We start from the raw sequence: 16177 nt of genomic DNA, 5'->3' as shown, positions 1-16177 counted from the left end.
CTTGGCGATGGGGAATGATTCAGGCATGTGAATCTATGAAAGATACCAATACTGCATAACTGTAGTTACAGGTAAGTAACTTGTTTTCTTCTTCCCGACAAGCTGGTCCTGCGACTAGGGCATTCTTTTTACCGAAGGCTGTGAGGCTGTTCCACGTCGATCAAGCCATCACCCTGCTAGCGTTCTATGCTCTGCCTCACCCCTCTAAGGAGGAGGAGAGACTCTACTTCTTGGACCCAAAGAGAGCCCTGAGCTTCTGCATGGATCATACCAAAAAACACCAGGTCAGCAATCCGCTTCATGTGGGATTCGCTGGAGCGAAAAAAAGGCAAAGCTGTGAAGAAGCATGTAATCCCCCGCAGGATTGTCCTCAATATTAAGATCTACCTCAAACTGACTAAGAAGCAGCCTTTAGAAGGCCTGTGGGCTCATTCTTCTGGGGCCAAAGCTGCTACCACTATTTTAGCATGTGGAGTCCTTGTCCTAAACATATGCCAAACAGCTACGTGAGCGTTCCTCCTTATGTTCAGAACAGCAATAGTGTCGGGATAGCCAGGTTCGCTAAGGGGGCACTTTGCCTGCTCGGTCATGCAGACATTTCTGATTTGTGTCACAATAGGTGCTGCTTTGGTATCTATTCAAAAGGTGAGGCTCCTGCATCTAGAAGTCTACCAGAAAAAGCGTTCTCAAAGGTAAGTAACTGGTTCTTCTGCTAAAGACTCTGGCCACAGGTTCCTCACTGAGCTTTCCATCCGCCATGTTCTGTGATTGGGCTCTACCCGTTAATCGATCCTAAGTCTAGGAATATGGACACTGGTCTAACAATTTGTTTTTGAAGCTCCATGTCTGGTGGCGCAGACAGTCTCTAAAACAACAGACGTCAGCGCGTGAGTGGTGCCTTTATAGGTCACGCACGTCATTTCCTGAGTGGAACCGTACCCAGGCAGAGCCACTCAGTGCCATCTTCTGGCACACAGAGGTACTATGAAAAAAAGTTTCCCGGATCCAGTCTGACACCTGGAGAATATTAAAAAGCTGAGAAATCTGCAGCTAGGTAGAGGAATATTCAAAAGCTGAGAAATCTGCAGTTGGATAGACTCTCTACCAGAAATAGCATTACTGAAGGTAAGTAACTAGTTCATATAGTTGTATAGCTTGAAGACCAGATGCCAAATAGTAGAGCGAAAAAAACTGAATAAGATGCCACATAATATTGAAGAGTCGCATGCATTGGTACATGTCCAAAGATTAATTGATTGTGCAACTGGAAAGGGAAAACCATATCAGCAGTTCCCCGGGGGAGCTGTTCTTAAGGTCATCAGCAGATACAGCACCTTAATGGACTCAGGTGGTGAAACTAATTTGACCCTGCTGAAGCTGCGTGAAAGATCTAACTTTCTAGAGCACAACCATACTTGCCAAAAAAAGTGGATGCCTCCATTTTGAAATCCACCTTACTCCAGATCCTGATTATAACAGTATATGACACTGCCCAAAACTGGGAGGCAAACAAAAATTGAATACAAGCCACACCCCTAAATTTTAATCAAAACTAGCCTCAACTCACTAAAGAAGAAAGCTATGCGAAACCACTAAAGAGATTTTATTGCCCATTCCAACCACAGTGAGCTTGACCATTAGAGTGTCCAGTAAAGGACTGGTAGGGATGCCTTAAGATCAAAGCAGTTTCAGGCCAAGTTCCATAAAGAGGAGACAAAGACATACTTGGAACCCTAATTTTGGGTTTGTGTACCACGGTGAGATACCATGGCTGATGAGTGGCAAGCTGTCACCTGTAAGGGGAAGAGTGTAATTTTTTTAACATATTGCAAACCCTTGGCCTGTCTGACAGAAGCAGGGCATCGATTACCTACCATCATTGCAAATATTTTGACTCCTTGTCCTTCATGCTCCTGAGAAGACAAACATATTAGTAGTGGGTCAGAAGTTTGAATTTACATCTTTTCTGGATGTGTAGACAGTGGAGGTCTTTCAGGTATGGGTGATGTACGTCCTCTTGGGCAGGTTGAGAGTAAGTCTGGCTGCTGCATTCTGGATCGCCTTGAGTCTTGAAGAGTTCGGCATAGAGTGTGTTGCCGTAGTTTTACAACCTGGTCACCATTTTTCTGGTGCTGATGGGGAGCCACTTGAAGACTTTGCGGAACATGCGGAGGGTGTGGAAGCAGGCTGAGGAGACAACGTTGACCTGACGTTTCATGGAGAATTCACTGTCCAAGGATGATACCCTGACTGGGGGTGTGGTATTTTGGAGTGGGGGTTGGTCCATGTTCCGATGGCCACCAGGAGTCTTTCCAGAGGGATGTGTGTCTGATGAAGATTAGTACTTGCGTTTTGTCTGTGTCGAGCTTCAGGTAGTTGTTCCTCATCCAGGCTAAGACGTTGTTCATACATTTGTGGAAGTTGGTCTTCGTTGTGGTGGGGTATACAGAGGGAGAGGATGAGCTGGGTGTCATCAGTGTAGGAGATGATGTTGATGTCCTGGTTTCTAACGATATATGCAAGTGGTGTCATGTAGATGTGAAGAGGGTTGGACTGAGGGATGTGCATTGAGGGACGCTGCAGTTGGTGCGCTTTGTTTGTGAGATGAAAGGAGGGAGATGGATCCTTTGGGTGTGCCCTGTGAGAAAGGATGTGAGTGCGTCGTCTGTGATTTCTGATCTGACACAGGCAATCGATGAGAGTGTGGTAGGAGACGGTGTCGAAGACTGTGGCGAGGTTGAGCAGGATCAGGGTGGCTGATTCTCCTCTGTTGATAAGTGAGCGGATGTTGTCTGTTGTGGTGATCAGGGCTGTCTCAGTGCTTTGCTTGGCCCTGAAACTCAATTGGGAAGGGTACAGCAGGTTGTTTCTCTCCAGGTGTTCGGTGAGTTAGAGGTTGATGGCTTCCTCCAGGACTTTGACAGTAAGCGAGAGCAGTGAGGTGGAGCGGTAGTTCTGGAGCTCGTTGGGGTCTGCAGAGGTTTTCTTGAGGAGGGTTCTGACTTCTGTGTGTTTCCAGGCATCTGGGAAGGTGGCTATGGTGATGGAGGTGTTGCGGATGGTGGGAAGTTTGTGACTGATCTTGTCTATTTCGAGGTTGGAAAATCTGTGAGGGCATGGATCGCATTGCAGGACCTGAAACCGAAATGCAATCCGTGCATACTGAAACTAACAGAACTGTGTTTTTGGCTTGAAGTAAGCTCTAAAAATACTTTAAAGTATTTTGAGAACATACTATGTGTGGATTTGCCGACATGCAGCCGAACATTTCCCCTTAGGATATCAATGGCCATGACGTTCAATCTTCAACTAAAATCTATGACCTAGCACAAAGGACGTTTGGGACTGTTTTTCTGGTCCAAGTCAATAGGCACATCTGGGCTTCAGTGATTCTTATGAGTAGGTAAAGTATTATGTACATTACACGGGATAATCATTTTTTTTCTATAGTTAAGAGCCGCCCTGACCTTCGATTTAGTAAGTGTGATCTGTTTGTGAGCTATGTCTCTAGCCTCACATTGCCATCTAGAGTGAGCATGTGTCTGATTGAACCTGCTGTCTGAGTTAAGCAGGAAAAGGGTCGTCCATTTGGGGTGTATTATGGAACCAGGACACCAATGGTAAATTCTATTAATTGTTGCAGTTAATGCCAAGTAATCTCTTACTACCCTGGAACGTCAAGAAAAGGCCTCAAGCAACATAAAGGCAACGGAGTCTCGGGGTAAACTCTTACTTTGAAGAAAGTAATACTAAATACTGTACTTCTAGGCTAGTCCATGTTTAACTTTTTATTTCACTCAGATGTTTCACAAGTATTATGATTCCGTCTTGAATGTGTTATATTGAATGAAATAATATTGTTTGAAATAAAATACTGGCGGCACTTTAGTTATTGGATTTACTAAACTAATAATGTGATAGTAAAGCAGCTTACTTATGGCAGTCCTCTTTCCTTTAGGTTGGTGATTGAATGTATGCTCAGTGTTTTGTGGTTTATCTGTTTTATCTACAAGCTAATGTTTAATATCATGAAACAAGTGAGTAAACCATTTTAATACAATCCATGGGGTATGTGAAACGGTATGCTGTATGAATCTTGGCCTCGAACTGTGAAGGTGAATTGTTGTATAAGAATACTTTGTACCGATTATTACTACAAAATTAATTCAAACGGTTTTGGAAAATGGATCCTGAATTTTAATAATCAAATCAGAAAGGAATATTTTTCAAAAAGCGGTGGGTTATTTATAATAATAATTCCACATTTGTAAAGCGCGAATTTATCACTCCTAAGGGTATCCAGGCACGGAGAGCTGTCGGAGATTTAGTGAGCTATTGCCCAGAGTCACATGATGGTGAGCTGAGCTGCCCCCGGCGTAGGGGATCGAACCGTGAGCCCCGCGCTGCAGAGTCAGCCATTCTGGCCTCTGCGCCACACCTCTGTGAAAAGAGGAAGTGGATTCATGTTTACTTAAATACTTGAATAAGCTCCTTGTAGGAGGGGGAATCGTGTCAACTTTGTACTTCTTTCAGCTGCTATAAAGGTACAAATGAATAGGATGTCGTGATGTCAGAGCCATTTCTCTGTATTTCAGGAGATTGTCTCTGAACTGGAACTGGATCGTGAAAGCCCCTCTGGGATTGCCCTTGTATTAAGCAGAGTAGGCTCGTCAGGACAGCCTCCTCTGCTACTTTGCTCTGCATCTTGGACTAGAATAGTCAATGAGCTTTATACCTAGAGGAAGATCTATTTGAACTCCATGGGCATTCATATGAAAGCTTTACTACCTTCTGCCTCATGGGCCAAGTCCTGCAAATCCTTGCAAGAACGGTTGCACTGTTTCGGATCATTTGGACGATTCCCCTTGAAATGCAAGGGCAGATGTATGTGCATGAGGTTGAGAAGACCTGACACAACAGGCCTGTCCACGGGATTTAGTATTGAGAAAAGACTGAACAGATTCCCAGTACTGAAGCACACTTAGTTGCAAGAAACAGAGCACAAAGTGCTGTTGTGAGAATGAAAAAGTGGGACGAAATCTCTCCTTTTAAACGGAAGTGAAAAAGGCACTTGGGGTTTCCTCTGAATAGACCAAATGCCGAATTGTTTTCCCCTTGATCAGGGCTTCCAAACTTGTCTTTAAGTAAAGATTTTCAGGGCATTCAATATAAATATTCATGTGGTGACTGTATCTATGTTTGAAACCGCAGACGAATTTATGGATTTGAGCAGGACCTGTTTTTGTTGTCATTACGCATGTGAACTCGAGGAGATTAAATTTCACGCGTGTTGAAATGCGATTAACACCATCGTTGTAATCTATTTTGGTTTGGATTGGAGTGCTTTTCATCATATTCCATTCTAGGTAATTAATTCTGAATGATGTCAAACGCTTGAAAACCGAAAAGTAGATTTTCCTTCAGCAATGAGACATCAAACACCACAGCTAGTGCTCCCAAAGCTAGCAAAACCTTCCTCTTTTTGCTATTTCTGTATGTAAAGTTTTGCCCTAACACCTGAATGTTTTTGCTTGCCACATAGCACCTCCTTCTATTTATGCTCTGTGGCCCCTACAAAACACTGCCCAAGCACCCCACTTGTAGCTGAGGTGCTCCATCCTCTCTCAGCACTGGGAAATGCACAACCATGCTGACCTGTTATGCTTGGTATTGCTAGGAGTGGTTGATTGTGTGGAAGGTGAAAGGTCCTGATCAGGGAATGTGTTCAGTTTAGCTTCTTTGACTGCTGTGAAGCTGTGGTGTAAGCTGTCCTTCTGCTGGCCTCTAAGTGCATTCATAATGTGTTGTAATCTCTCCCTCTTGGTATGTGCCATGCACCCCTTCCCCAATGTCGCTAATAGTACAGTCCTAGAATGTTGGTATGAAGGCTACCTTAGAATGTTGATGTGGTTGCCTTCACTATTGATATATGCCTGTACGACTGACAAGCTGAGGGTGTTGTTTATGAGTTGACTAATAAAACAGTTAAACTGTATTACCAGCGTTGCTCCTTATTACATATTTGGCGACGAGTGACAAGGGAAGCCGTGACAGGGACGGAGCAGCGTCCTCCCCTATAGGACTTAAGCTTGTGTCGTGGATCATATGGACCGGGACGGACAAAGGAGCATTGGCAGAGTCTGGATTGCCAGTGCAGCGGTGAGGCGACATACTTGAAGCCGGATCACCGTTCCTTATTTGTAGCTGTATGGTCTTACAGCAGAAGGGTGTCCACCGGAAGATCCAAAGTGAAGTGGAGGCAGGACAGCTCATTGTGGAGTGAGGTAATCAAATTGAAGACGTGACCGCTAAGTGTAGCGTGAGGCTGTGCTGCGCATGGAACGAGATATCAAAGAGTAAAAGGAAAGCGGAATCGAGGTGGACCCTTGACAGTCACGGGGTATCGACAAGTAAGGAGAGAAGGTGGTAGTGACGTGACTGGGGGCAGACCGCGCCACTGACTGCAGCGGATCGAAAGGCGGAACTTCAGGCTGGTGCATCAGAAGGAGATAAGGTGCCTAGAACTGACGTGAGTAGAGTGAGAGTACTCCCGAGGCGCAGCAGCGGTTCGGAAGGCGTCACTGCAGGCGGGTGCTTCAGATGTGAGGTGAGGTGCCTTGATCGGACGTGAAGAGAGTGAAAGTGTTCACGAGGCGCGGCAGCAGCGACGGCAAGGGACGTTCAAAAGAGGTTTTAGGGCGAAGCATTTAACGGAGGCTAGAAGTTTACTCACCTATCGACAAGTGGCGCTGGGGGTTGCCGGCATCGGCGAGGAATCCGCGCGACATGATGAGACTCCAGTCAGCGCTCCAGGTGACGCCTCCCTCGTAGGAAGAAAAAAACTGTTCCGGGTGTAGGCGGAGTCTCAGAGACATTCACAGGCATAGAATCTGGACTTGAAGAAGAGAATTAACACTATCGGGTGACATGTTATGAGGGGGAGAATAGAGCAATCTCCTCCATTTTCGGGTATAGCCCAAGTAGATGTGAGAAAACTGACAGTTTTTACATATTTCATGTCTAAGTAGGGTTGAAATAGATCTTCATTGGGTGTTATGTACAGCTCGTCATTCTGCTTCATTGTGGTGTAATCCAAGTAGCTGTGGGAAGTATTACAGAAGTGGAAAAGTTTCATGTCATAAGTCTGGTGGAAGCAGATCTCTATCGCAGCCAAGGTATTTGGACAGGGCTTAAATTATCCCTTTAATTTGGTGGTACCTGTCAAATAAGATTGGGGTTACATCTTTACAAAGAGACGTGCATCTTGAGGAAATTGTAGGAGAGAAACAAACGTAGTATACCATGGCGGGTGCAGGTATGAGTCAACCACCCCCATTTTTGAATGAATTAGGGGAGCCAGACATACCCTGGAGGAGATGGCTAGGGATTTTCAAGTCCTATTTAATCGCCATAGGCGGAGGGAACTTTTCAAATACAAGAAGGCAGCATATTTTATTACACAATCTAGGAGTGCAAGGAAGGAAAGTGTATGAGGACGTCACAGGGAGATTGGTTAAGGACGAACCCTTGAAGGAGGATGAAGGGGTGGATGTGTATGAGTATACGTTAAGGAAATTGGGAGAGCATTTCAAGGTGAAACTGAATGTAGTCTTGGAGAGACACAAATTTTTCAAACGTAGTCAGAAGAAGGATGAAAAAGTCTCTTCATATATAGCGGTGTTGAGAGGCATGTCAGCCACATGTGAGTTCGGTGCGCTCACTGATTCACTCATAAGAGACCAATTGGTGAGGTGCACAAATGATGGGAAAGTGCAAGAGGAGCTACTCACAAGAAACCCCGATCTAGAGGAGGCCATCAGTATAGCTAAGGGGCTAGAACACACGGCACAGTGCATGAAAGAGATGAAAATAGGGGAGGCAGGAAAGGAAAGAGCAGAGCATAAGGAGGGGGCGGTCACTGAGGCTGTGTGCGTGGTGGATCAAAAACATAGAGAGGTAGTAAATAAGAAGATGAATAGCTTACAATGCTTCAGATGTGGTAGCCATAACCATTTAGCGAACAACTGGAAGTGTCCCGCAAGGAATATTGTATGTAGGAAATGCAACAAAAAGGGTCATTTCTCAAAAGTATGTAATGTGTTTACACCCAAAGTACATATGGTGGATAGCAATGAGGCTGGTGAAGATACAGATAAGAATTATATTTTCCAAATTGAGGGGGAGAGCACGGAAAACAATACTGTATATCCCACGTGTGATATTAGACTGGATGATGTTGGGGTTAAAGTCTATGCCGATTCTTGCTCTCCGTTTACACTAGTTGAAAAGAAAGTATTTGACGAGAAATTTGGAGATCATGGAATCAAACTAGAAAGGGCTGACATTTCCCCTTCAGGGTACAACAAGATCCCTATACCCTTAGTGGGCATGGTGAGGATGAGGATCTCATTCAAAGAGAGGCACACGGTGGGGAAGGTATACATAACCAAGGAGGGGTCGAGCTTGCTGGGATGGATACATCAGAAGGAGCTTGGCATTAAGCTGGATCCCAACAACAGTGAACAGGTCTTGCTCATGGAAACCCCTGGGGATTGTGCGGGACTCATTAAGAATTACCCTGAGGTTTTCAGTGAGGAGTTGGGGTTGCTCAAGAACTACATGCACAAAATTGTACTGAAAGAAGGGGCAAAGCCAGTAGTTCACAGGACGAGATCGGTCCCTTTATTAATGAGAGAACCATTAAGGTTGGAGTTGGAGAAATTGGTAAGACAAGGGGCTATCCAAGAGATTGAGAGCTCAGCATGGTTGGCACCCATTGTCATTACGACAAAGGATAGTGGTAAGAGCATTAGGCTCTGTGTGGACTTGAGAGCCCTTAATGGTAACATAGTGGTGGACAGACACCCGTTGCCGAGAATTCATGAAATGCAAAGCACATTGCAAGGAGCGAAGGTGTTTAGTGTCTTGGATCTATCATCCGCATACTATCAAATAAGACTACACCCAGAATCACAGCCTTTAACGGCATTCACGACTCCATTTGGAAATTACAAGTTCCTAAGAATGCCATTTGGACTGGCCTCGGCAGCTTCAGCTTTCCAAAGAGCCATGCAGCATGTGCTAAAGGATTGCCAGAAGTCCATGTGCTTCCAGGATGATATACTGATTTATGGTACAAGCGAAGGGGAGCATAAGGTGAATGCAGAAAGGGTCTTAGAAAGATTGAAAGAGGTAGGATTTACCACGAAGGAAAGTAAATGCAAGGTGGGTGTCACATCGGTAGAGTACTTGGGACACATAATATCAGAGGAAGGTATCAAACCCAAGTATAGTCTAGTGGAAGCAGTGAGGAGTGCGCCAACACCGACGAGCAAGGAGGAAGTGCTTTCATTCCTGGGTCTGGCGGAGTATATGGCGAAGTTCATCAAGAATTTTGCTATGATGGCCCAACCCTTGAGAGAAATGCTAAATAAAAATTGTGAGTTCACTTGGGGAAAGGAACAGGATGAGGCAATAAAAAACATAAAGGAAGCCATTGCGACCGCTCCTTACATTGGTAATTTTGATGTTAAGAAGGACACAATGATTACCACTGATGCTAGCAGCAAAGGGATAGGGGCAATGCTATCACAAAGAACGGAGGAGGGCGTGAAGGTGGTGGCGTTTGCTTCCAGAACTTTGACAGCAGCAGAGTCCAATTATTCGACTATTGAGAAGGAAGCATTGGCTGTTTATTGGGCTATCAAGCACTTCAATTTTTACGTGTGGGGTATGCCATTCGAAGTGTACACGGAGCACAAACCGCTAGTGGGGTTGTTTGAGAAAAAGGACTTGGAGAATTTGACGCCAAGGATTGCTAAATGGATCCTTGGCTTACAAGGCTTTAACTACAAAGTAGGATTTGTCCCAGGTCAACAAAATAAGGTGGCAGACTTTCTTTCAAGATCACCTCTTGAAATGCCAATGGAAAATGATAAGGAGATAGTGATGGAAGTTAAGATTCCAGCGGTAGCGAGAGAGGTGTGGGACCAGCAAACGGACCAGGACACGATCCTGGGCGAGGTGAAAAGGTTAGTGACTAAAGGGTGGCCTAACAAGTGCAGGGACCTGTCAGAAGACATTCAACCCTTTTGGAATGAAAGGAATGATTTGTCTATTGAGGGGAGACTACTGCTCAAGTCAGGAAAAATTGTACCTCCAGAGAGCTTAAAGTCAAAAATTATTGAACTTACCCATGAGGGATATATGGGCAGGAGCATGTGCAAGGCACGCCTGAGAGCGGTTTACTGGTTCCCAGGAATGGATCAGCAAATGGAGGACAAGGTGAAAGACTGTTACGCCTGTAGTGTGAGTGACAAGACAAGAAGCATAAGACACGCCCCACTCATTCCCGTAGAAATCCTAATGGTACCATGGGACAAACTGGGATTCGACATTACGGGACCCATTCGTGCCAAAGGACCACAGGATTGGTACCTCTGATTCATTGGTTCATTGATTATTATTCGAACTGGATATCTTGTAAGTTCGTGAACACCATCAACACGAAGACACTGATAGAGTTCATGAGTGAAGTATTCTCTAAAGAACGGATTCCCTCCTCCCTAGTCACAGATAATGGGGTACAGTTTGTGTCGGTGGAGATGAGAGAGTTTCTCGAAGACATGTCCATATCACATGTGCGTACTTCCGTTTATTGTCCTAAAGCCAATGGAAAGGTGGAGAGAGCCAATAGGATGTTGAAAGAATGCATACAACTGGCGAACAAATCAGGTTTGGCCATTGTACCTGCCATTAGAGACATGCTTTGGGCCTACCACACCACACCCAGTCTCTCTACGGGACATACCCCCTTTGAACTGCTGAGGGGAAGGAGGGCAGGTTCAAAGTTGTCCCCGAATTGGTTGTGCCCAAAGGAGACGTAGTGGTCAACAAGGAGGAATTCCGGGAGAGAACGGATGCCCGACAGAAAAAATACCAGGAGTGGTATGACAGGAAGTGGGGGGTTAAGGAGAAATCCCTCATTCCAGGGCAAATGGTGCACATCAGGAAACCAGAGATCATGAGGGGGAAAGTATTACCCCAGGGAAGAATTAAGGAGGTCAAGAGAAATGTGGTAATCCTGGAAGATGGGAAAAAATGGAGTACGGACAGGGTGGCGTTGGATGTGAGGGAAAGGCCCAGCAGAGAAGGCACCAGGGGACAAGGTAACGAAGAGAGGTTGGAGAAGGCACAACTCAGGAGAGGGGGCCGGCAAAAGAACGCTCCAAGCTGGCACCAGGATTATAGCATGGGGGGTGTAGGTTGAACTTTGGTTCCTCACCTTGGGTCCTCTGGTGCCAGGGACACTTAGGGAGACCTTGTTGTTTTCTTCCCCTCTACGGTAGAAGGCAGTCCTTACTCTGTTCGTTTGTTAAGGGGGAAAGATGTGTTGTAATCTCTCCCTCTTGGTATGTGCCATGCACCCCTTCCCCAATGTCGCTAATGGTACAGTCCTAGAATGTTGGTATGAAGGCTACCTTAGAATGTTGACGTGGTTGCCTTCACTATTGATATATGCCTGTACGACTGACAAGCTGAGGGTGTTGTTTATGAGTTGACTAATAAAACAGTTAAACTGTATTACCAGCGTTGCTCCTTACTACATAATGTATTTGTCCTTTTCTCATCTCTCCTCTCCTCAGGATCACCTGATGTTCCCGCGCATGCTTATGAAGCTAGTCAGCCTACGAACTCTCAGCAGCGTGCACTCTGAGCAGGTGTTCGCATTGCGCCTCCAGGACAAGAAGCTTCCCCCCTTGCTCTCTGAGATCTGGGATGTGCACGAGTAATGGCTGCTGGGAAGACAATGCAACACGCACAGCATAGCCTGCTCTCCACATGCCTTCTGCACATGAACTGTTTAGGGTCAATTGCTTGACAAGCAGTCGCAGGTGAGACCTGGATACAGGCCAGACCGCAGCTCTCTCCCACAAAGGGCGCGTAGAGAGCTTTACCACCCTCCTTAATGGGATGGGCCAAGCTTTGATAGCACTTGCTAACCAGCAAGCACTTGGTAGTGACATTGACAATAGGCACTTCAGGAATTGCCATCTTGGCCTGATGTCCCACTGCAGCACGACAAGTATTAAACCTAATTTAATGGAAAGAACTGTCTATTAAAGAGACTTTTAGTCCTAAGCAGTATCCAGTCATGGCCAAACATCATCTTCCTTCTCTCGGCGAACAGATGGAGTGACTATAGGACAGTCAATTTCTGATCTTCCAGATTTGAGTTCTTCCGTTCAAGGGCCTACCCTTTTACTGCCACAGGACATCTTTCCATTGCTCTTTCATATGCTGCTGTGAGTGACACTCTGGAGCCATTAGTGATGTGGGGAGAAAGCACTTTATGTGGTCTTCAGCTCTGAAGAGTTAATGGTGTGAGATTAGAGCACTTGAAGTGGTCTGCAGATATGGAATAGTTAGTTATGTTGCACTAAAGCATTTCATGTTATCGCCATGTCTGGCAAAGTTAGTGATATGGGGGTTAGAGAACTTGAGTTAGACTGAAGGTCTAGGGTGGTCAGTGGTGTAGAAATACCTAACATGAGATGAGCAGCAGGGAGGGAGATTTTAGGTATTTGACTATACATCATGAGAGATTTTCTGAATGTCTGGAAATGATGGGACAGGATTGTAGGATGTAAGATGAGCTGCATATCTTGTGTTTGTGTGCATGGAAAGGTTCATATAGGAAGATATGGTCTTATAAGTACCCCATCGTTTCTGTGCTGTGAAACACTTATGACAAGGTGGAGACGTACAAGGGGGCAAATAAAAGGGGACCTTTCTCCTGATAGCAAAACAATACATCATTATTCCGTGTACTAGTATAAAGCAGGGCACATAAACATTACCTCGGATAAGTAGGCTGTAGAGACACTAGTACCCTGACATGCGGCATGGAGACACAAGTACCACTGTTAGTGGCAATAAGCAGTATTGAGAGGCACTGTTACTAGTGTAAAGCACCAGGCTATGTCAACCACTTAAAAGGCAGAGCTATATTTCAAAGCCATATATGTTGGACCTCATTTTGGCTTTGATTGTTCAGTAGAGGGAAACTCTAATTCTAACCCTGGAGTAGACATGGTGTCCACTGCAAAGTCCCTCTCTGATGCTATAGAGGCCTAGCTGGCGTTTAGGTGGCTAATCGCGGTTTCTTTTTGTTCTGAGTATGACGGAGCCTACTTTGAAATGTAAGTGATGCTACTAATTCCTAGACAGAACTTTCCTGCCAGTAGATGAGTGAAAGATGATGTAAAAGAGCTCAATAACCCAGGTAAACACGGCCTACCAATGGGGTGAGTGATGAGCGCCAAATAGCATTCACTACAGGTAAGGGGACCATGGCCTTGTCTTCCATGTATCCTCCATAACGTGGATCCTAGAAGCCTGGGTCTACTTAGGAAGGCTTCTAGAGTTTACATCCTCAAGATAAGGGTCAGACATTGCAGCAATCCATTCTTAGAACGAGTCTCTGATGTGTGGGCAGACATTCCCTGCATATTAAGGACGAGTTACTACAGGTCACTTGGGCCATGGAGGTCCCAGGAGTTTATTCCCATTGGCTTCCAGGTGGTCTTAGATCTGTGTGAAAGTGGTCAGGGACGAGTGTGTCTGGCGTGAGGACATTGCGTAAATGATGATGAAGAGCTCATTTATAAGGAAAGTTCTGTAGTTTCCTTGAATGTTGAATCTGTGGAAAGTTGGATCCAGAGAGAGAACATGTGGCTACTGCTGCCAGGAGGGCTTGGGAATGCGTTCTTCTGCTCTTAGCCTTACATTCGTTCTTACATCAGGACAAGATGTCTTTCAGACTCATTCTCCGTTCTTTGCCTCTGGTGTGTCTGAATGTTAAACTCTGCCAGTCTGTCCCTGGCAGACTGCCACCTTCCTACGACATTGTGCTTGCAGATTGAAAGGATGCTTTAAAGGCGCCGTGGAGAAAAGAAAACAGGTCTTTATCTTTTGGGCTTTATTGTACTTTATTCCTTCCAGCCTCTGTTTGAGTAATTTATTTGCTTGGTGGTACTCCGGCTGGACTGAATGAGGTGAAGTTGCACTCTGGTTTGAGAACCCGCAGCAATGAGTCTCAAAAGCTGACAGCCATGAAGTACTGTCACAAACCTCAGACTGACGGTCGGTGATGTGCAGCACTTTACAAAAACCCAAAATAAAACAGATGAGCCCATGGCTTAACTCTGGCTCCAGTTAAATGATGCCAACTCTCCTGTCCCTTTAAAAACACAAATATCACTTTGGAGTCACATGTTTCCATCAGCATCCTGATAGTATGAACACGAAGAATGGTGATATCAAGAGAGAGACCATGGAAAGTAGTGCTGAAATCTTTTATAGGGACTGTATAGACATTGCGCTGCTTGGGGATCAGGTCCTTTGGAGTGTCTTAAATACTGACCCTCTTCAGTCATGTTTGGGTGAATGCGCTCATGGTATGTGTTCTGCTCCCCTCTTTTCCTTGTCCTTCTGAACGGTGTCAAGAAGGGTGGCTAGTTTTATAGTCTCCATCCTGTACCATGTACCAGTGCCTCCCCTGAGGCACTTTGACACAAAGCGGCACTAGCATCGTTTATCTCTTGGCGAGATGAAATTTGAATATTCTGCTGCTACAATAATTGGTTGGCGCAATTTAGTAGCCAGAATATTACTTGTTTTTTCAAACACAAATTTTCATTTGCATTAAACTGTTGAACCATTTGACCCTATTGCTCTCCCTGCCTTACGACCTGAGCTGGCCTGTGAATGGCCGCTCTTGCACAGGCTTGAAGGAGAACCTGGCTTGTACACATTTCCTCGACATTTGTTCTCCCGTTTTCCCGACCTTGGTTTGCTCATTAGAGTGTAAGCACTGGAGTTGGCAGGCTAGGAAGGGGCCAGTTTGTTATCCTGCCCCTTCCCCTATATTTTGGCTCCCGCTAATCTCATCTTCAGGGGAAATAAACCCCAAAATGTGAAGTTGGGGTAGAGAAGCAGCGCAGTAAATGATTCTTGCGCACAGAAGGCATTAAATGAGGGTTGTGGGGATGGATTGTTGACGAAAATCTTTTTATGAGCAGAAGGGGCGCTGTAGTTGCTCTTGGATCCTTGTTCAAGACGTCCAGGACTTGCTACCTAATGTAGCAGAGCTCTTGAGTTTTCCAGGTCCACGTGAGCCAATTCTTTATTGTTTTGTGTTTGAGGGCTTCTAGTCCTGAGTTTATATTCTGATAAAACAGGACTGCAAGTCCCAGAAAGCACATTTGAAACCTTGACTATATGATCTACTTGTGTTAGGCTTTAGCACCCTGCTCTTATGTATGATATGTTTGAGGAGAGGATGTGGCCTAAGGGCTAGAGCGGTCGACCTCGAAGCTGGGGAACTGGGTTCGAGTATGGGCAAGGACGTTCAACATCCTGTGATTCTTGGCAGATCACTTAATCTCCCCGTGCCTAACATAAAAATGAATGTGACCTTCTGTAACGCAACTGGTGCTCATGTAAAGCGCTCTGATACCTTCGGGTCAAGTTTGTGCTATATAAAACACCCCCCCAGCCCCCCAAAAAAACATGAAGAAGATACACCAGCCATCACTTGACATTCTGGACTGGGAAGTTCCAGGAACTGGGTTGCCAAGTGACAGGGAGTGTGAAGAATTCAAACCTTACTGCTTTCATCTAACCCTCTCCTCCCTTTTTGTAGAGCAGCATGAAAAGCATTGCGTTTAGTTTATGGATTCGGGAGTGAAACTTTAGGGGTATAATGATGTGCTTTGACATTTGGTTGTAGGTTCAGCATTTCCTTGTTTTTCAATGTGGAAAAGAAGCACTTTTAATTTATATTATTTTAATTCGACCCTTTTCCACTTCATAGTTAGAGCATCAAAACCCCCGCTGTGAAAGAGCAGATTATTGCTAGAAAATCGTTTAAAGTCTAAATGCTAACACTGTATATATTTGTACATATTAGTGATTTAGAATTAACTGTAGTATCAATGCACTGCAGCTGGTCTTGAATTGTTGCAGGTCTTTAGTGCCCATTTGGTGTATGAAAGGTTTTGCTTCACCCAGAGACCTCAAAGTAAAATTTAAAAAAAAAAATATATATATATATATATATCTCGAAAATAACCAAAGCATGATCTCCACTAGGGTGACTGTTTGGCTTTAACCC

General features: G+C 45.0%; 1 protein-coding gene across 5 annotated transcripts in view; it reads left to right on the top strand.

The window, feature by feature from the left end:
- LOC146809395 (oxysterols receptor LXR-beta-like) overlaps positions 1–14724 on the top strand; it is a 198166-nt gene extending 183442 nt beyond the window's left edge. For 3 of the 5 annotated variants that reach the window (XM_085616219.1, XM_085616216.1, XM_085616217.1), the window contains one exon: positions 11646–12808. In XM_085616219.1, the coding sequence (XP_085472345.1) occupies positions 11646–11792 (147 nt within the window). In that variant the 3' untranslated portion in view covers positions 11793–12808. Of the gene's footprint in view, positions 1–11645 lie in introns of all 5 variants that reach the window. The other 2 variants (XM_085616220.1, XM_085616218.1) reach the window with 1 other exon arrangement.
- The last annotated feature ends 1453 nt before the right edge of the window (positions 14725–16177 follow it).

Source organism: Triturus cristatus, chromosome 7, assembly GCF_964204655.1.
Source record: "Triturus cristatus chromosome 7, aTriCri1.1, whole genome shotgun sequence".
NCBI lineage: Eukaryota > Metazoa > Chordata > Amphibia > Caudata > Salamandridae > Triturus > Triturus cristatus.
Note: the sequence above shows the minus strand (reverse complement) of the source record. Positions and strands in the feature narration are given on the sequence as shown.